General features: G+C 37.8%; 1 protein-coding gene across 1 annotated transcript in view; it reads right to left on the bottom strand.

Moving 5' to 3' along the window:
• Positions 1–22,952, bottom strand: part of fam189a1 (family with sequence similarity 189 member A1) — a 128,809-nt gene that overhangs the window by 62,253 nt on the left and 43,604 nt on the right. The window contains exon 2 of the mRNA XM_026937470.3: positions 7,851–7,907. Coding sequence (XP_026793271.3) covers positions 7,851–7,907 — 57 coding nt within the window. The remainder of the gene's footprint in view (positions 1–7,850; positions 7,908–22,952) is intronic.

Consider the following 22,952-nt stretch of genomic DNA (forward strand, 5'->3'; position numbering starts at 1 on the left):
GGAACGTCTGCAAAACTATGTCGAGTTTATGTCAATTATGTTGAGCATCCACTGTCCAAGTTCTTCTGAATTAGTTGTTACTATAGGAACGATTCTTTGAGTGCTATGCCGTACAGCTGGCACTACTGTGAGAGCTGCAGCTATGGAAAATTAATCAACACCTTCTGACCAACACCTTCAGATTTGAGAGCACTGTGGTATTTGAAAGGCCATCTTCCTTACTGTAAAGTGGAGCACATCATACAGATGAGGGCAGCATTCTGGTTTATATAATTCAGTCTAATTCCCAGTCAGTGAAGCGAGGTGGACATGAAGCGAGCCTCCAAGATCTGATCGATAATGACTGGGTGTCTGGGGATCTTTTAAGTGTACACAGTTCCCCTCTGCTTCCTGCAGTGTTTCCTGCTCAGGGAAGTAAAGTCTCTGGGAGATTATGGAAAAGCTTCAAGCACTTTTCACCTTCAGTTGATCGTCTCTATGTGTGTTGATGGCTGCAGGGTTGCTGTGGAGATTGGGCAGAAATGTACACTTGAGCACAGAGGGATATTTAAATGATTTGACAGAGATTTATAAAGGAAAAATACACAGCATGTGTCATAGCAGTAGCGCCAAGAAGTGATACTGGATTTAATGTTAGTGGACCTCTACTAGACTGAGACTGTAATGAGACTGTACTGAGAATTTTATGAGACTGTACTGAGACTATTCTGAGACTGTACTGAGATTATATTGACATTGTACTGAAACTATCCTGAGATTACTGTACTGAGACTGTACTGAGATTATAAGTATACTTAGACTTTTTATAAAACACAAGCCAAAGGCAAAACAAAATCTCTCTCTCTCTCTGTCTCTCTCTCTGTCTCTCTCTCTCTCACACACACACACACACACACACACACACACACACACACATACACAGAGCCAAACAAAATCCTTTAGTGTGTCAGCAGAAAAGGTTAATCAATGCAATAGCATAAAACTGAGCGATGAGGAAAGCAGTGAAAAGGCCACTGTAACATATAGGCTCCTGACATGCGTCTAGATTTCTGCTCTCTATTCGCCTCATTGTTCCTGCTCCATAAAAATCTGTATGTTTCCTAATATTATCGATAAATTCATGGGGCAGAAAATCGCATCCATTAATAGGAGTGCCAGACATGGTACAATTTTCTCTTCAACAAATGGAAATGCACTATTCTCTATAAAAATAAAAAAAAATCTGTAAAAATCCATTAATAACCCACCTTGCATATTTTTGTGAGTGTTTGCACATGTTTTCACAAGGTTTTATACCTTTAGTAAATCAGGGCCTTTGAGCATCATACACCAATGAACTGTGTGGAATGAGATTCATGAGCAAGTGTGCGTTTATCTTTTTAATGTGAAAAATGAATACAAATGTTGAGAGGAAATTCCCACTGCAATGTCATTATTTCAATAAAATGGACACAATATTGTGGAGTATGACAGCTCTACAGCTCAACCAGACAGACACTGCACTGCTGCTCAAGAGGCACTTTAGAGCTACTTTATTTTACGTCCTCTCCAATCTAAAGCGGCGTAGCTGGCGGTAGGCCTAAGTAGATTGGCAGAACGAAATCGAGTCTCTGCCAAGTCACGCTGCACAGGCAGCTAAAAAGTGTCGCTGGTTATTGCTGGAGATACACTTTGAGAAGCTTTTTACTGAAGAACTTCAGCAAACTACCTGAGGGATGCAGTAAAATACTGAAAGTAATTTACTCTGGAAAAAAAAAAACAGCAGATGGTGCAGATCACGCATTGCTATAATTCACTCAAATTGTAGTACTAGACTTCAGAAAGCCAAGGTGCTGCCAATTTGCTGAAACTGCCTGTAGCTTACATATATATATATATATATATATATGCATTTCTTTTTTTGTTTTAATAAAATATATATACTGAGAAATACTAAGCCATTGGTATAATATATATTACAATGTATATATATATATATATATATATATATATATATATATATATATATAACACTGAAAAAGAGAAAAAAATAAATCTGTAAAAATGTTAACATTTTACAAATCAGCTGCTTCTAGTCAGTTTATAATGAAATGTATTTTTTAAATATGCATAAAAAGATATCACAATATCCAAAATATCAACTAACTTGTACAGGGAAGGATTGTCTCAGTTTTAGAGATGTTGCTTATATGGAAATCGGATTATTGGCCACTATGAAACGGTTAAGCTTAAATCGTTAAGTAATAAATAAAAAAGCTTGGGGGTGTGCTGCTGTAGGAAAATAATCAACAATGGAGTGGTGTGATGAAGCAGAGTGACTGTAACCATCTAAAAGTTGATAATTTTCTGATAAAAGCATGTTTTATTTGAAATGTTTTATTCCTCTTATACCTCGGCAAGTTTATAGTTTAAGTTTAAGATCTGTTTATAGTTACGTTTAATGTTGCAGAATGATTTGGAAATGTTTTAACTGTTCTCACTTACACTGTAGCAGTAAACAGTCGCTCCCTCACCTGCCTCTCTTTTTTCTCTCGTAAACTCCTCTGTCCTGAAGATGTCAGAAAACTTTCCAAACGGAAAAGTTACAGCTTTACCTCTGACTGTTACAAAGCACTGACACTGGAGACTCCTTCCATAAATGTGAAACATCTCCTCTTTATTTTTTTAATCGCAGATTTAGAAAAGCCATAAAGAGTTTATTATTTTGCCAGTCCAGACACAAACTCAGCCTAAGCATTACTCTAAGCTCATTTAATCAGAATTAATTGGAGTGCTCTTAAACAAATCACAAGAAAGCTTAAGCAAGCGGTCACGATAGAAAACCAGTCATCGATCTGAAGCAGTGTGGAAAAATGGAAAGTGCTAATGGTACAGTGCAATAGCCGAGGGATTACAAAAAGCACAGGTGAACAGAAATGTTTTTAGTGTGTACTCACACTGAAATGGTCAAAGTGTGTGTATATCTGACATCATCTAGAAGTTTGTTTCACCTGTGTAAAAAACACCAAAACAAACCAAACCAATCCAGACTTCTGCTAATACTCCTGAGGCGGATATATGAATGTAGTTTAAACTTCCATTCCAGAAAATTCAGCAGTGTCATTAAACATTCGGCTTATAGCTTTAATATTTCATGAGGAGGAAGATGCGTTTGTCAGCAGATGGTTTCAGAGACGCCTCGCTCTTCTCACACGTCCTGTTTCCCTCATTCATTATGCAGAAAACCACTAATATACATGCAATCTCTATATTCACACACAGATCAATAAGGTCAAGCAACAGTGTTCTTCCATCTGTCTAGTGTTAATTATAACACACACACACACACACACACACACATGGCAGAACGCTGTATGATGGTATGTCGGTGTAACTGCACATTATAACTCAAAGATCTTAAATAGTTTTGTTGCTAACATTAATCTATACTCTTGTGTGTATCGTTCTCTTAACTTTTACAACCTGAGTCTATTTTACAGCAAGTTTTTTACTTCCTTTATTTCTAGGCATTAAACATTAAAACTCCAGGACGCAGTCGTACTAAGCTATATAAATACATTAAGTCATCATTTTATGAATAATTATTAGCACACATTTAACACCAGGAATTTATGAATAATAAACTATAACAAATGGTGAGTCATGAATATGGGTCAGTAATGATAAAGAATATATGTTTGTCTGCTTGTGTTAAATTTATAGCCTCAAGATATGCAAAACAAAATATGCAAAATAAAATAACAGAGAAAATATACAGAGTTAATGCAACGTGTGAATATTTTTCATTGATTTATTTTTTTCATTAAATCCTCTAATGGTTATTAACAAATTTCTTTAAAGGTGCAATAATCAATTTTTTTTCTTACTTGCATAAACAACCTGCAAAATATGTAGAACATGATTAAAAAATAAGGATTTAAGCCACGCCTTAGGGCAAAAGCATTATGCGGCGGAGGAAACCCATTTGGAAAACTGACTTTCCGGTCCAGAATGCTTGCTCGTGCTTGGACAGTCCTCCTGTTAGTCATTTTATAGACACTGTATTCTACAGGCCACTGTAAATCCTAGGGGCGAAGTGGTGAACACGGGTGGGAATGGGGAGATGGGCTCAAGAACTTAACCATTAGAGAGCTAATCCTGAAAAAAAATAGACTAATCTTAGCTAATGCACCTTTAATAGCAAATAACACATACACTGCCAATTAGGCTTGAGCAGTATAATGATATTATCGTCTCTACACGATATTATGTTGCCACGACAGCCAGTGACGGTTATCTCTGATTATATTACATTAGCAGATAGGCTAACCTTTACACATTTTGGGTAGGAACTCCTCAAGAACATCGGAGTATGCTTGTACGAGTTATCACTCAACTGTACAGCTGATAATATTGTTAAACACGTCTGTACTCTTCTCACCTGATATAGTGCTCGTTTTCCTGTCATTTTTCAGCGAACAGTCCTGGACGATTAAATCATTTATCGTGATATTTTAAAATGAAAACTCAGGGAAAAAATCGATATAGCACAACCCTACTGCCAATCAAAATGTTTTTGACCATGTGGAGGTTTTTTTATGTTGTTTTATTACAATTTACAATGTTCACTAACATTTTACTTCCACTGTAACTTGTAACTTTTGTTCAGAGCACATACAGTATTACCTATTCCCATTTCCAATGCTTGAAATCAGTTGGAATTTAAAGATCATTTGTTTCATGCATCTAAAGATGAAGTGAAAGTGAAATGAAATCCTAAAACTTTCCTAAAATCCTAAAACTTTAAGAATTATTAAATAAGTTATAAAAAAATCTATAAAGGTATTAACAAACAATCGCTGAGGGATTTTGAACATTTCATGAATCTGCATCAGTGATGACCATCAGTGATCACTATTCTCAGAGACGCTATGACGAAGTAGTTAGTCTAATGCAGTCGAAAACAAAATAGATATAAAAAATCTATTTTGCTTTTTTTTTTTTTAGTCAATTGCAATTTTTTAAAACCTGGTTTACTCACTAATGCTTGCCATAATGAAGCTTCCACTTTCACTACCCAGAAATGTACGCTCATTACTCTCTAAAAGTGTAATTTACATAAACTAACTTAATATTTACATCTAATGTTTAAATTTTGCCCTCTTCAAAATGTTAAACTTGTTAGCAGAAACCCTGAAACACTGAAAACTCTACTTCTCCTGAAAGTTCAATTCACTCCACCACAAATATTTTTCATTTTCCTGTCCGATTTCTGTTCCCCTGACTGTAATAGTATGTTATAGACACCTCATGCATGTTTTTTCTTACTCTTTCACTTCTAATTTAGATAATAATCCCACGGACATGGAGGAGAAGTTCTCATGTGAGGCAGTGTTACATGTAGAATACCCTTGTGGTTGGACATTGAGCCCCGTAACCAGAAACAGGTAAAATATCTCTGTTTGTGTCTCTGACGGTGACGGGGAAGTGTGTATGATTGAACTGTGCTGGAAACGCAATCCGTGTCGTCCTGTCTTTTCCATTTCTCCTCCACATTAATACTCCTCCCCTCCCTGTGCTACTCTCCTTCCCCCTTCCCCTCGCTCTGTTCCTCTCCAGCAGACCCCGACAGAGAGCCGATGAATCCCCCACCCTGCTTTCTGTAGTGCCTTTAATCTCCTTTAGCCGTGACAGCACGCTACAACGCAACACTGGTGCACTTTCTCAACACAGCCTCATCGACCTATACATCATTGATACTCATCCCGAGGGAGTGAACGAGTCGAAGCTTGTTAGCCCTGTGGGCCCGGGCGAGGCTTTTTTGGTATTCAATGATCGATCAGCTCGCCCCTGGGAACCTAAAGACTCTGTCTTCCTGACAGTCACTGGTGCAGGGAGAACACGTGCTCTGGGTTCCACTCGTCAGGCCTGAGCGGTTCTCCCAGGTCTCCACTGTCGCAGAAAAATAAAACAGAAACTGTATGTAAAACAGCTCACTCTAGTTCAATATTTACAATATATCAATGGCAAATCAGTAGCGGAGACACCGGAATGAATTCAGCGCTCCGGAAACACGCTGTCGTGACTCAGCCTTACAGTACAACTTACCAAGCAACCGAAAAACACAAAAATACAGAAATATCAATAATGATTTTCTGTACCAAACGCACCACTAAGAAGTTCTGACCTTAGTGATCATTAAAGAGTATTTCTATATTGTTTACACTGTGTACTGTACACTGTAGTGAATTTCAACCTAAAGGAAATTGCTATGCACTGTGGTGCACTATGGGTAATAATATAGTGAGAATTTGGACAACACTATAAAATTGCTGCGCCCCAAATACTGCACTATGCAATGAATAAAACACGTGGGGGCGCGTTGTAATAGGAAAATAATTAACGAAATAATTAAAACAGTTACTCTGTTTTATTCCTCTTATACTACTAAACTCTTGTAAAAACTTAAAAAAAAAAACAATGCATCATATTTTTTTTATATCTGTTTATAGTTACATTTAACGTCGTGGATTTCTGAACTGATTTCTACTAATTTAGGATATCAGAACTTGAGATAAGATTCTGAAGAACAAGATATTAGTCCTAAATTAAGCTACTGTTACCTTCTGTAATATGAATTAAGACTCAAGGTGGGAATTTTGTGTAAGAGCCCCAGATTATTTGCGATTGGTGTGTTTTTCTACATACTTACTATGATTATCGCATCATCAATATCCTTATCATCAACAAGAAAATACGCTAGCTTGCGCATAAAATCACATATAAACAATTTGTTACTCAAAAATGTTCGGACAGAGCACAAATGTGCGAGATACAACCATTTATCTGAGTATTTTATTTTTAAAAAATGTAGTTTCCATTCTTTTTTCACTTAGAAGCATTATCTTTTTGGCATTTTTTTTATTTCTGGCCTTCCCATACAGGTTATTATTTTAATATTATACCGAATGTTTATATTTTTATGTGTTATTTTTTAAAATTCATTTACATATTTTATTTTTTTATAATTGCACATCTAAAAAATTTGCACAGGAGGCTGAAGATCTCAGTATGCATGTAAATAATTGTTTTTTAGCCAAACACTGTGGCATGACTGCGCTTTACTCTTGCAATAATTCCGGGATTGTGAGCTGCTGATGTGCAGAAAACAGGCTTAGAGCCATCTGGTGTCATTGTCACTCTAGGAGGGTGTGACAAGAAACTGTTGGAAATGTGATATTTGATGAACCGTCCTGTGGATTATTATTATCGTTGTCCACATGATCGTAACATTTCTTGCATCCCGCCCATGTTACTATCAGTAAAAGCTCGCAGGAGTCGTGCTAATAACATCCCACGCCTCTGAGATGAAAAATTCAGCTGTCACGCAGAATTCTCTCCCCAATTACACTCGAGCCGAATGCCAAGCGCCCGAGCAGAGCAAAGCAAAGTCAGCGCATGTGCTTTGCATCCCATCCACCCGAGTGCAGCGTGGCTGGATTTTTTTTTTTTTTAGCCCACTTCTTTTTTCCGTGGCGCACTGCGTGACAGGCAATCACTGTTGTTCGCAGCCTTGGCTCTGATAGAGCACTTGAGAGCTTTATTCAGCTGAACAAATCTGGAAAAAAAATTCCCAACATGTGGCAAGGAAAAATACTTCATTCATGTGGTTGCTTTTTGAGCCTGATTTTCTGGACTTTGACATAATTATCCAGTCAAATGAGATTTACATAATTGTGCAAAATCATAGAAATCGTGAGAAAACTGAAACCAGGTGTCCTGATATGCCACCCAAACACACATACACACACACATACACACTCATGTATACACATGGTAGAGTTTTAATCCTCTTATTTTTTCTTACTCACCACCAGAGACAGGGGTCTTTTCCATGACACGACTCCAATCAGACCTGACAGCAGCACCTGCACAGAGAAGCGAAAAACAGTTTCTTTCGTCAGTTCAAACTGATAACCAAACACCGCTAACGGCTCACGTAGGGTGTGTGTTACAGAGACCTGTACTGAAAACCAGTAGCACAGCTCTCACACACTCCGCTGCAGTGTTTTCACAGCCATTTTTACAGGAGATGAACACTTTATCTATCCCATGTTCACTCTTTCTCCTTCACCCTCTATTAAACTCCCAAAGTAGCGCTGTACTGCGTAATGCCTCACTGAATTCCTGACTTATCCCTCGCTATTTTCTTCTCCGGGGCACAGCAATAAAAAAAATCAGCCGGTTATGGATGATCCTGGTGTGACGGGCTTTTGATAGTTTTGTTAAAAATATATATAGTGGAGTCCAAAAGGCTGAGATTACACTGAAAATCTGGGATTTTTAATGGAAATGAACAGAAAGACAAAGAAAGGAAACATTCAATTTCTTGCATATTCATTATTCAGGATTCTGCACTATTTTTAGGTCACTTTTTAAATGTAAGCAAATTTGTGATAGTGACCATATTAACGCTTTTGTACAAAAGATCAGGCTTTACTCGAGTGTACAGACAGACACTCCAATGGATTTGAACTAACATGAGACGTCAGTTTTTACACAAACTTGGAGTCGATTACTGTCGTTAAAAAAAAGAAAATCTGAAATTCATGTAACTATTTCTGTAAATTTTTCACTCAAGCTGTAGCTGATAATATAATTTGTAACGAAACTTTGAGGATAAAGGAAAATTTTGTGGATAAAGGCTTTTTTTTATTTTCTTAGAATAAATTTACTTCGATTAAAAGTTCTCCTTGTGTTTGCGTGGGTTTCCTCCGGGTTTTCTTCCCATTGTCCAAAAATATGCATGCAGAATATGCGTGTGTATGTGTGTGTGTGTGTGTGTGTGTGTTTTTGTGCACGGTGCCCTGAGATGGACTGAAGTCCCACCTGGAGTGGAATCTCATGCCTCTCACCCAGCAACCAGGAACCACATGCTTCTTCAAAGACAAATGAAGCCAGCCAACTGCTGCATCATGCTGCGTCGCAGGGCAGCGGAACAAGGAGGAAAGAGCTATCTGCCCTTTTCCACATACAGGAGCTCACAGATAGATGGCTAGTGGCACTGTGATTGACAGGGGAGAGAGAGTGTGCCCCTCCCGGCCAGACAGCACAGCCAATTTTGCTCCCTTGTACTCCCGGCCACGGATTGCCGTAGTATCATCAGGACTCAAACTCACGATCTGCTGATGATAGGGCAAATTCTGTAGCTGACTGCATAAATACACAGATTTAAAAAAAAAGAACATTAAATTCCCACATGTGTGAATAGTGAGGCAAAAGTTGGGGTGAACTCTAGTTAATAAATTAGCAGTTCTTCCATGTGTTTCCAGAAAGACAAAAATAACTGCTACAAGAAACAAATTCCTTCCCAGTTGTGTAAATTTGCTTTTTTTGTTCACCAGCCTAATTTTTATTAATGTTTGTTCAGATCGCTCTTTAGCACTCTCTCCTCCAACACACTCCTGTTTCACCCTTTTTATGTCAATTCTCATCCTCTTTCTCTTTTAACGCACACACATTTCGATCCCGTCTAATCTCGTGACAATCTCGTGATTGCAGATTCTTTCTGTCAGCTTTGAACATGGTCACGTCACTAACAGGACAGGAAATTAGACAAGCCTCATTCCTTATTCATCAGGAACTATATATAAAATTAAGGATAGAAATCTATAAGGAACCCATCAAGTTTGTTGCTCTACCATTCTCTCTCTCTCTCTCTCTCTCTTTCTACTCGTTTATAGTGTGTTTGCTCCCCTGAGATGAACTTAGACATATACAGAGTTATTTATTGACAGTTTCTATACATTAATGGATATATCAATATTTACAGGCACTTTCTATATTGTGTTGACTACAATATAATAAAAAGCTCTTAATAATCTGTCAATAAATATTGACTTTGGAAAAATAGCCAATGGACATACTTTAAAAGATTGTTATTGATTAGTTGTGCTACTTAACCCTTTACTGGCTAATACCTGGATAATACAGTTGAAACAATACAGTGACATTTAAGAAAACATGCATTATTTTAAGTTTAAGTTAGGAATTAAACATTTGGGTCAGTGTGGTGTGATGAAGCAGAGCTACTGTTTCCATCGTGAAGTTGATTACTTTCCTATAACAGCACATCCTGGAGTGTTTTTTTTAATCCTCTTATACAACAGCAATTTATTTATTAAGGAATTATTTATTAAGCAGCTGTAAGTTCTCAAAACAATATGCATAACAATTGTCATGCTACAGAGAAGCTTCAAAGTCCACCGATGGTTAAACTTATTTACAGTTAAAGTTCCAGCTTTACCTCTGACTGTTACAAAGCACTGACACTGGAGACTCCTTCCATAAATGTTAAATAAACATCTCCTTACAGAAAACTTCACCATATCACCAATAAACCCATTTGTGAAAATGTGTTTCTTATTAGTCTTAGAGTGTGTCAGCTGTACAAGTCCCTGTGAATGAGCTGTTACCATAGAAACGATAACGCACAAGCTCCACATTGCTGTCAGAGCTGCTGATACAGAAAGTGCAAAAAAACCTGCAATAAATGCACTTAAGTAATCTAATAACAGGAAAAACTCAATAGTCTGATTTTTAGCAGCGTCGCTACAAACAGCAGAGCGATTAGCTTAATCATGTTTCAGTAGTGAAGTGGAGCATCATCACATTTTAAATATTTGAACCGAAAGGCTAAAATTATTTTATTGAGTCACTGAACACACACTGGTCTCAAATGCTACAACATAGACAATATATATTTCAACCCATATTTCCTGTCTGAGAACTGACTAACGGTGCGTCTCAATCAGCTCCCTAGTTCAGCAGTCAGGGCACTGATCAGGGAGTCGGCCATTGTAAGGGCGGTCTCAATTGCAAAATCCTTACAGTGCACTGGAGCGTTCACTCCCTAAAAAATCCCACAATGCACCGCAAAAACCAGGGAGCATCGATGCTCACTACGTTCCCTTACTGGAAATGATGTCATATTTTCTGAAGCCTCTCGGCTCAGAACAAAAAAAAAAAAAAAAGAGTGACAAACTCTCAGCCACTTCGTCTACAAATGTAAGTATCTTGTTATCGTTGCTGTAGCTCTCAAATGATCACTTAACTTTATTCGACGTTCTATATACGGTTTGTTTGAGTCTAACGACTTTTAAGTGTTTAATGAATTTTAAAAAATCCACTAGCTAGCCTACGATCCTTCTTGAAGTACCATGACAGAAACGCGTGTGATTAAGCTAACAAATTAATATGACATATAAAACTGAAATATTTTTACATCTTTTTTATTTCTGGTGATGTTTTGCAAAGCAAGTACATAGTCATGTCACCGTAAATTGAGTTATCAATGTCCCAATGTGTAGTGAGCCAGGGTCCTTACCAGTGCCTGAACTCATGTACATGATCCACTGATTCATGACCTAGAGTGCTAGCGAGACACACTGTAAGACTTTAAAGTAAGTCACTGTAAGTCTTCACAACTGATTCAAGACTAATGGCTGATAATGTGACTGATAATGTGATGAGTCACTTTAAAATCTATTTCTGGTGAATATTTCAAAAATTCTGTCTAATAATGGTACTGTACAATGTACAAAGTTTTTATTTGTATGATCATAAAAGATCAGGAAAAGGAGCCAAAATCACACAAATTACCATCGTATGAGCTAAAACACTTCATACTGTACGGCTGATAGGGCAGTGAGGCCATGTGCTTACATAGTAATTATTTTACAAGCAACAATTGCGGAATTAATATTCATCCACAGCGTGATCTGCGTAATGGACGTTGATACACCGAGCCAACGAGTCGAAGTGTTTGTCTTCGCTTTCCAACCGTGCACGCTGCAGCCCCTGGAGACGCGACGCGATTTGATTTAAATGACAATTTGATGTTGTCATTAAAATCTTTCTCCAACTGCCAAGAACGCATTCCCAGTGCTCAGAGGCAGATTATATTTCTCAAGCAAGCTTTTATTTATTTATTTATTTATTTTGTTTTTATCAAATTGTACATTGTACTTATTTTCCTTGCCTATTTCCATAATTCATACAGTGAAAGGAGGGGAGATAAGGAATGGAAGAAATGGAGAAAGATGCGAGAGGCTTCACTTCCTGTTTGCTCTTATGAATTATTGAGCTCACGCTCCCGTGCGATGGGGAGAGACAGAAAAAAAAATGATAAAGACAGAGAGAAAGAGACAAGGAGAAGGGTTTGGCTGGACGTAAAAGCTCACTCAGTTGATTAGGGGCAGATGAGCCAATGTTCAACACACCTTTTCACACCTCAACTCACACTGTCACCATTTATTACAAGCTTCCTGCATCACATTTACACACACACACACACACACACACACACACACACACACACACACACTCCGTTGTTTATTGTAGCACCTGCTCCCATGACCCTCTAACCCAAAGGGACATGTGTAAATGGAAGAGACGGTTGCGGCTCTGCATCCGTGCCGCTTCCTCTCATATTTTATTTTCACTTCAGACCCGCAGTGTTTACGGTTCCCTACAGGCCACTCATCAGCGCACTCTCCGCAAAGCAAGGAGTGCTATAAAGGGCTATAAAGAGCTATAAAGAGCTATAAAGCTAACAGTGCACTGACAATGGGTGCAAATCCGCAAGTTATGAATGATTATGGTGAGGGCGAAGCCTTGAGGTTAGCAGTCCACTTCATTTATTACATTTATGACTTTACTGGTGTGATCTTGCTCTCTTATTTGGACTACTTATGAATTTCATGTGAAGTCAGACTGGTTCTGTCTGGTTCAGACATGAGAAAAATGATATCTGAAAACAAAACTGCCCATATATTACTGAAAATATATACTGTACATCGATGACACCAAACACAGAGAAAAACTGACACAGAAAAACTGCTATGTTTAATTTTTTTTAATTCAAAGCAAACCGTCTTGGTCGTAAATCCCTCGTTGTTAGAAAAGCAGAAGGGTATACGCCCACAGGAAGCAAACGGTCCACGCAAGCACACAAGCAATTTAAACTTGACAGTGTAATTCATACACATAACTGCAGTAACTCTTATTACTCAGCAGTATAAAGCAATTTATATGGTTTGAAGCCGATCAGTTGAGGTTTCTGTTAGTTAATTGTCTTATGCGTAAATTTACACACACTCAGGAGCACGAGTAGCATGCAAACGTTTTTCCAAAATCACAAGATTTTTATGAATGCCAAGTTTCATGTGTAAAATGCTCGTATGAACAATTTACAAATTAATCTGCTTGTATCCAGCTTGAAAATGAGGCTCAGTGTCTGTAAAACATGTTAGAAACTTGAAAGAGCAAACATATTTACTGTTACAAAGCGACGACACTGGAGACTCCTTCCACAAATGATAAAAATAAACATCTCCTTACAGAAACATCACTGATTATTTGTTAAATAACATCATGTTTTAAAAATCTATTTATTATCAGTCTTAGATTATGCAGAGCGTCCACTGTACACGTCCCTGCGAATGAGTTGTTACTACAGAAACGATAACGTATTAGAACGAACACATCAATGGAAAATCAGTCAGAAGTGTGGAGTAAAGTGTAAAGTGAAGCTCTTGTCCTAAATAAGATCCTTAGGGAAATCGTCCTCACTTCTAAACAGGTAAGATTTCTCGGTTTGGATGTTTTGGTGATACAGCTCCACGTCTTCCACTCAGAGGAGATTACCACAAACAGCAGCGGATATCTGCTGAATACGGCTTCGACTGAGCGATTAAAAAGACAAGCACGCTGCTGTGTGATTGCTGGGTGAAGAGTTAAGACTGTAGGTGTTGATGAAATATCCAGCCTGGAAACCGATCGATAGAAATGCAATGGCAACCACAAACAAGTGAACAGAGCAATAAGACTATAAATTTAATCAGCAGTCCACAATCAATAAACCTCCTAATGAGAGATCTAGAGCGAATAAAACTAATTGTCTGAGAGCATTTCTACGTGTTCTCTGACCGAGAACTGCATGTGTGTGTCCGTCTGTCTAGGTGTGTGTACTTTAGCCATGATGTCACCTGTGGAAGATGAGTGCTGACCTTTGTAGCTTGCGAGAAGAGAAAGAGAGGAGAAGAGGAATGGAAAGAAAGACGTGAAAGCTTCACTTGGTTTGCTTTTATGAATTATTGATCTCACATTCATGTGCAATGGACAGAGGGAGGAAGAAGAGTGTATTACTTGGCACTTCATTGCAGGTTAGTGTTCTCTGACTTGCAGTTTGACATTTTCATCATTTGTACCTGTTGTATAATCTATATCTATATAACTATATACATATCGAGTATTTGGTATGTCCCCTTTCTGCTTTCATGACGTTCCACAACATTAAATCTTAACTATAAACCATTAAAAAAAGCGTGAAATGTCGTTTGTTAATAAATTTAAAATTATAATCGTTGGCATATCGCTGTGGTATAAGTGAAATAACACATTCCAGACTGTACGCTTAAAAAAATAATCCCCATCAGGGTGGTAACAGTAACTCCACTTCGCAATGTGTTGGCGTGGATAGGTTTTGCATAACCGCATGGTCTGTACCAATGACTAATCCCCGCCACATGACACATTACTGGTGACCAATTGCTACAGAGAGGCGACACAATCGGGAGAATTTCTGGAGGATCTGAGGAAAAAAAAGAAGCCTAAACCAGCTGTCTAGCACTCGTTCCACTCTGAGCTTGTTAAACATCTATAGGCTTGGACTGGAAATTGTATTCTACTTCATTATAAGTTGTAGAAGCTTCTGCCAAAAGAATAAATGTAAATGTAACTCTTATTAAACCTCCACTCAGTCCTGGGAGAGGGCTTCGAGAATAGCGAGGGAGAATGAAAGAGGGATTTTCTCCTTGACTGCTCTTTCAACAGGATTAAGACACTACACTTAGTGGCATTAGATACAGCTCATTTTCGGAGTCTGTGCACGGAGACTGGAAACAAAAACATTCTGATCTATGGGCTAGCAAGCAGAGCTACAGACACCGGAAATAGCAAAGATTTGGAAAATTTATATCGTTAGCAGAATCTCATACAGCCAGCTCAGCCATTTTTACGCATATATTATCTATCTATCTATCTATCTATATATCTATTTATCTATATCTATATATATATGCAATTATATATGCAATTGCTGTTGCATAAAATGTTTTTAACAAATGTATTTAATATTTGCGCTCTTACATGATGTAAGGCCTACACACGCACACACATTTCTATAAATTAGCCTTGCATTTTCCGACACAATACTGAAGAAATTATTAGGAGAAGCAGTAACACACTCGTCAATCAGTCACGACAGTGCCTTGACACCAGATTCAATTCCACAGTTGTAGTGTTCAGTTCAAGAGTGTATTAGTCCTGTTAGTCATATATATATATATATATATATATATATATATATATATATATATATATATATATAAAACCTAAGTAGGTGGGGGGAGGGGGGTGTACACAGCTACCTGGGGAGACATCATTAATCATCACACATGGTTTACAGTCTGATAGATGAAATGCTTTCACACACACACACACACACACACAGAGGGAGAGGAGAGAATGTGTGAAGGTGGAAAGATGATAAATTCACTGCGTAATAACCTTATAGCCCAATGTGACCATTTTTAGAGTATAGAGCTGAGTGAAAAAATTAGGATGAAAAGAAGAAGGCAAAGAAATTAAATTTACACCAACAAGACATTTACAGATTTTCCTTCATTATCAGAAGTAATTAAAAATAGTCTTCAATTGGATATTTTCAATTCAATTTTATTTGTACGATGCTTTTAACAATGAACAAGGCAGAGGTGACATTGGCGAGGAAAAACTCCCTGAGACGACGTGAGGACGAAGCCGTCCTCTTCTGGGTGACACCGGACAGTGAGATTATACAGTACTGTATGTCTTTACAAGAGTAAAGACATACAGTACAGAGTGTGCTGAAACGATGTTCAGTATGAGCAGATTGTGAAGAGTCCTGGGATGAGGACAGGACATATTGGAAACATCGTATTTTATCCATGCAAAAGATTGCACCCCCTTTCGTAAAGGTGAAATATCCTGATACTGATAAGTGTTTTATGCCTTGGCTTGTTTCTTTGTTACGGGTTGCACCCACACTTCTTTTTTAAAACTGTAACATGCTGTGAGAGGCAGGACACATCTCATAAACAGCTCAGCATGTTATCAATAACGGGAAAATCCATAATCATAAAATGAAAACATGAGCATTATAAGGAAACCAAACCAAGAAACATGGAAAACATGGAATAACAAGGAAAACAAGGAAAACAAGGAACTAGGAAAAACAAGACTAGAAACAAAGCTTATTATCGTACGATACAATTGACGAGACTCTGCAAAGAACGAGGGTATAAACAGGCAAACTATTAAAGAACTAACACAAAACAGGTGCACACAATTGGGTAACAAACAAATGACAAGAGGTGGGTGGAAAAAGGGCAAAAAACAGAAACCAACACAAACTTGAGCACGTTATACTTGTCGCCATGGGAACAGTGACAACTTTTTTGTGGTGTTGTTGAAAAATCATAAAATAGACGTTTATTTTCCTTCCTTCACAGAGAAACCTTGGGGTGTACAAAGTTTTTTGCACTAATTATTTTCAGTAATTTTCAGCTTTTCTTAAAAAGATGCTGCAATGCAAGTTTTTTAATGCAAGCATAAATTTTTTTACTTTGAGAAACTTCTAGAATACACAGTATTTTAAGCATTGGTCTAAGATGACTATAGCTACACAAGTTCACATTACTTTGCATAATTCCAATTTTTCATTCCGAATTGATCCGTCTATATTGATATCAATTCAGATTCATGACCACAAGTGAACCAAATTTGTCACTAATTTGAATGCAGGTCTGCTGAAAGAACTGCATGCGCACGCTGTATACATATTTCTTGGGGAGTTGTTTTAAAGTTCCTTCCAGTTTTCTTTCAAGCGATTTCCCCAAATATCAACTAAATCACCAATTTCCTCATTCCTCCACTGAATAGAGTCACTGCTGTTGCTGTTCTCCATTGTTGTTTTGCCGAGCTGCCAACACTGGATAATAATGACAACAGTGACGTGTAAATTATGCTGCAATCCATTATACTCAGAACTCAGAAAGTACAAAGTTGATTTTCCCCAGTTTCGATCTAAACGTGTTTCAGTGCTTCGCGTGGAAAAACAGGGATGTCTGGAGCAACGTCATATTTTACAGCTAGTCTATGAATTTGCTATTCATATTAAGAAGATCTATATGAATTATTTCTGTGTGATTAGCAATGAGAAACGACGTACAATCTCGTTCATTTTTGCTAAAAAAAATGATCTGTCTTAATGGTCTTTTAAACTGGTAAAATTGGACTGAAATCAACAGAATTATGCTACAAATGTAAACTTACAAAGCTGTTAAAATACATTTTCACAACAGAAAAGCTATAAAACAAGCGTTATCAAGTGGAAATAATGCAAAAGGAAATCTGTTTATTGTTGACTGCATATTGTTGTGATGTCGTGTGTGTTTATGGCAGAGAACTCGGGCATTTCTGACTTGGAATTCTGAGTTGAATGACCGTTCTTTTGGATCGTAGTATTAAAGTACTGTAGAAAAATCAACATGAATTTCGATCTGACGTCTCATTCATGTCGCGCGCCCACATATCAGATATAAATCCAATCTCGGACCACATACGTAAGTGTCAGATTTGTGTCACTTCAATCTAGTAATGTGACCGTAGCCTATTAACAACATCCACCATCTCTTTTCACGTTGCTGTGAAGTGACTATAACACGCTCGCTGGTTCTAAATCCAGGTTCTGCCTTGCCTCCCTGTAAGCGCACAATATCTTGTAAGAGAGCTGGCCTCAGCCCAGATCCTCTGCTGTTCATCTTCGTAATGAAAGATCTGTTTACTGGCTGTGTGTACACCTGGGACTCACACTCATTAACACATAGTGACAAGCTGGCCATTTAAATAAGAGCATAAAGACCACACAGCTGTGAAATAGCTACACTGACAACAACCTTGTGCTTCTAAACACACTGCTGACAAGATGGGAAAGTTATAGTGCAAAAAATAAATATGGCTGTTGGATATGAGAAACAGTGATGCCTCTCAGGCTTGAGAAATGCTTTTAATATTGTTTCTAATATCTGTACACTTTCCTTAAAACTTACAGAAAATGTAGAATTTAGAAAATGTAGTAAACATTACACATCATGTGTTAAGCTAGATATGAATGGATTTATTTGTAAATCATTTGTTGTGATATTCATAAAAATCCACTTATTTTGTATCATACATTCGATCCTGAGTTTGTGTCTAAGTATAATTTATATCTCGGCTGATCGTCTTCAAACCGTACTGCAATTTTATATATGGATTATGCCGTCAAGTATTTATTTCAGTTAACATTTAGAAAAACTCAATTGTTTTACGTTAAAGGCTTTTAAAAAACGCAATTCCAAAAATTAGGATAACTAAGATTAAATTAGGTTAACTAAGACTAGGCGTGCAATTAGGACAAAAATAATGGCACCCTTTTAAAGGAGGGAGCATTAGTGTGTGTCTACAGTAGCCAACACACTGCAATGGCTGTGCTGCATTATTGGAAGATTTAGCTCCCGGCGCTCTTTGACTGTTTAGTCGGCATTTCGTTGCTTTCAGCTCCCAGCTTACAGTGAGCTTTGCCTTTTTTGGAGTTTTGTGGGTGTGGCAAAATGGAAATCAACTGTGCCATGAATGCGTTTAGTAATTTGTGGCTGGTTGGTGTTTATCAACATGTGAGTACAAACAAGAACAAGAACAAGAAGCATTACTGAACCTTCTGTAAATATGGTGGGAATTTTTAGCTCAGTTCAGCCTACGAAAACATTCACACATCATTATCCACTAAATAATTAGAACAACTGCTTACATTTCTCATTTAAAAATGCATTCATAAGAACTTAAGAATAAACAGCAGTAGTTTTTTCTTTTTCTTAAAAACACATGCGGCAAAATTACTGACACAACTAAAGAGTATTTTAAGTATATGTGAACAAAGTATCATCCATGAAAAATAAAAATGTTTTTATTGCTTTTGGTTTTGTACATATGAAGTCTGTTTTAGAGGTTGTATTTTTTTTAATTTTATAAAAGCCATGTTCTTAATCATGGGCACTGGGTGCTCATGCTGTGTGTTCAATCATTCATCTTCAGTAACCTCTTTATTCGGGTCAGGGTCACTGTGCTTTAAGTTAATAATTTATTTATATTTTGGGAAGGATGTTCATTAGGAAATATTGCTGGCAGGTGCAAACAAAAATAATACGTATAGGAACAGGATTAATAATTTGGATGTCAGTAATTTTGAAACTAATGTTTTGCAGAAAGAAAAATACCCTACTTAAAAAATTGTGTTAAAGTTAAACTATAAATCATCCTTGTATGTTCAAGGTCAGAATATCGCTCACTGTATCTTTGAGCTTAATTCATTTTTAGTTATTATCACAAAGGGTTGTAATAATTCTATATACGCTGTATGGGTACGACATGTAAGACGGAGAGAGAGAGACAGAAAGAACAGAGGTAGAAACGGGGGCCACGGTTGTTGCCGTGGAAACCTTCTCTGGCCTCTTGCCAAGCTTCATAACGCTCTTCCATTTACCCCTCAGAGAGGAAAGGGACTGCAAATCGCCTTCAGCATCAACATGCAACACACACACACTCTCTCTCTCTCTTTCACACACAGACACACACACACTAAAATACATGACATGCATGCACACACATCACATATGTTCGTACACACATAGGCGCTGCGACTCGGCTGCGTTCGCAGCAATATCACACCTCCACGTATCCTGCTATTCTCATACACTGCTGGCTTCCGTGTCACAAAGTCAATCTGCTCAGATCCATCACTTCATGTTCATATCGATGCACAACTGATTCGAACACAAGTTCTGCTGCATGGAGACACTAAAATGTGCTGTGCCAGGAATTGCGATTGGAGAAATGTCTTATAGTGCCTGAGCTTTCAGACGAAGGTCTCGTTCTACCTCGTTCTTCAGCTCATCGCCAAATTAGATCAGAGTGTTGAGTTGGTGGGTTTCTGGCCTTGTGTTCTCTTTAATCATATTTGCAGCAGGTCTTATCTGTTAGAGTGCAGTGTGGATTAATGGTTCGTTCTCTGTGTCCATGTCTGCTGGGACGTCCTGAGTGCTTTTCACTGTGTAGGTCACTGAGCTCCGGCCTGAGGTGACCAAACAGTGCACAATGAATGGATGTAGTTTATGAGCAGAGAAAAAAAAAGGGTTTGAACTCTAACTAAAGGTTTTATTTTCATGCTGATGGTCAGATAGGAGGCTTGCGGAACAAAGAATGGCCACGACATTAACATGCGAGTGAGGTGGACTCGGGGGTTGTTTATTCAGCCTTTTTTAACTTCATGGAGAATTTAACACGTCCCCTGCGCTCACAGGACCTCGTAACTGCCTCAGTGCCAAGAACCTGCACTGAATTTGGGAGGAATGCTTTCAGAGATGCTGCACCTACAACCTGGAACAATCTCCAGAAAGTTTTGAAGCTACATTCCTTTATTTCATTTCATTCCTCCTAATGACTTTAAATATGGAGTCTGTACTAATCTGTATATCTTATTGTGTAATAGGGATGTGTGTAGTCTTCCTGATTAAATAAAGGTTAAAAAAATTTAAAATTAAAATTAATTCTCTTCAGTAAAATGTCTATTCTACTCAGGGTTGCTGGGGGTTAAATTTGGTTTATTCTTTGGGAAATAAACCCAAGTACATTCATCGGAAAATCACTGTATAAACAAAAATAACTTTGGACTGGAGTGGGATAAAGATAAAAAAAAAAAAAAAAAAAACAGTCTAGTGCACACCCCTAACTCTAACTCTTGATTTTTATTTCTACTGAATTTAATTTGTAGTGTGTCTAATGTGTATCATGTTTTGTATGTTGTCTTTTTTTTTGCTTTATCACTGCTTGTAGTGTTTGTTCGCTCATTCTCCATTGCTCTTCTTTACACCCTGGCTGTTCAACTTGCCAACTTGTTGGTGTTTTTTTTTAAAGCATTTATTTCATTTCATAAGCATTTCAATCTTATATTTAATTCTCCATCAGAACCAGCTCCAGAAACAGATCCAGTCTTGATTTAAACTAGAAAAACAAAAAAACGTCCCTTGTGGATATTACTGAGAAGCTTCATGCTGTTTAATCAGATGGCCTCTTTGCATTTTTCAACACAGTTAACTTTAATATTATTCTGTCCATGCACAGCAGCCTTGGAAGAACTGGATGAGCAATACGTTGGTCTGCGTGCTACACGGATTAGCGCTCTTATCAGGTGACACAGAGACAAACCACATGCAGACTCTTCACTGGTGTCTCACAAGGCTCAGTGCTCGGCCCGCTTCACTTTTCTCACCATCAGCTAATCACCTGAGCTGAATCGCAGCAGGAGCGCAAGAGATCTGCTATATACAGTATATACCTGGAAATACTCATGCCTTGATCTTGCCATTTTCTTCATGAACTTTCTAATAAAGCTTCTGAAATGGCACAAAACTTTCACTTACTGTTGAACAACAGGACTGTTTTTTAATCAATCATCTGAAACAAACCTTTGACTTGCTGTTGAACAATTGTTTTTTTTTGTAATCATGCTTGTTTGTACATGTCTGGAACATTTTCTACCAAATTTACTTGGTTTTACTGCAACTACCAAAATCTAAACAAACTACAAGTCTAATTTAAACTACTGTGACCCTGACCAGGCTGTTACTAAGGATGAATGAATGAACTCGCTTTAATAAACATGCTCTTTCTTTGCTTTCATAAGCCTTATATCTGACGCTCATCCGCATGAAAGTAAAAACCTGCCACTCTTGTGACTTTTTTGTTGCATCCCACGAGATCTCATTTTTTAATGCACACCTCTAGACACTAGTCTCAACCTGATTTCTGGCAAGCTTTCTAAAAGAAAAGAAAACAAGGAATAGTGCGCCTCCTATTTGTATCTGTTTAGAATAAGTTATCTGTTCGTTCTGAATAATGTTTTTGTTTTCGGTTACATCACTGCTTTTGAGCCTTCAGCCATTTCTCATGACAGGAAGAAGAGAAGGACTTCAAGACTTCACCACATGAACAATCCAAAATAATCAAAACCAGACTTTTTTTTTCGGAAATCTTATTAGAATTGATTTCTTTGCATCCTACAGATTGGGAAATTTCTTTACACTTAGACATTACATTGCGAGTACTATCTAGATATCAATTCTACCATTTGGAACAAGTTCACCAGCCCCCTGACTACATCTATTGGTGGCTAAGGTCCAGTTCCTCTTCCTTAATTAAATTGAAGAGTCTGCTGATTAAAGTGGACCCTCTTTTAAAGCAGGAGATCAGAGCCGCATCCTCTGTACACTGTGTAATGGAAAGGCAGCAGATGAGAAACACTATGGTCTGGTTTGCATAAAAGCAATTCCCTGCAACAGCAGTTCTCATGACGTATCGTGTTCAATTTGGTGATTGCATCCCATAACCACGGCGGCACCTTGATCAAATAAACCTGTCCGGTGATACAGTCAATCCTGTTAGCGTGGAAGCACGGAGCGCTGTAAATTTGTGTGATCAGGAATAAAACTGCACCGTGCTCTGATGAACAGTTGGGATTAGTATGCTCTACTATCCATGACGGAGGATGGATGCATTTTATTGTAAATCCCACACTGACCAACACTTATGTGTGTCTGGATCTCAATCTGGAATTGAGTAAGTGTGTCTGATTGGCTCCATCCCACATTAACTATCGGTGCGTGTAAATGAAGCTTGGCAATTTTTGCCTTTGAGGAAGACAAACACGAAATACGCTTCCGTTCAAGTGATTAATAAAAGAAAGAAAAATTTGCTGCTAGGCAACTGGGAAACGT

The sequence above is a fragment of the Pangasianodon hypophthalmus genome, chromosome 25, assembly GCF_027358585.1.
Source record: "Pangasianodon hypophthalmus isolate fPanHyp1 chromosome 25, fPanHyp1.pri, whole genome shotgun sequence".
NCBI classification, from domain to species: Eukaryota; Metazoa; Chordata; class Actinopteri; order Siluriformes; family Pangasiidae; genus Pangasianodon; species Pangasianodon hypophthalmus.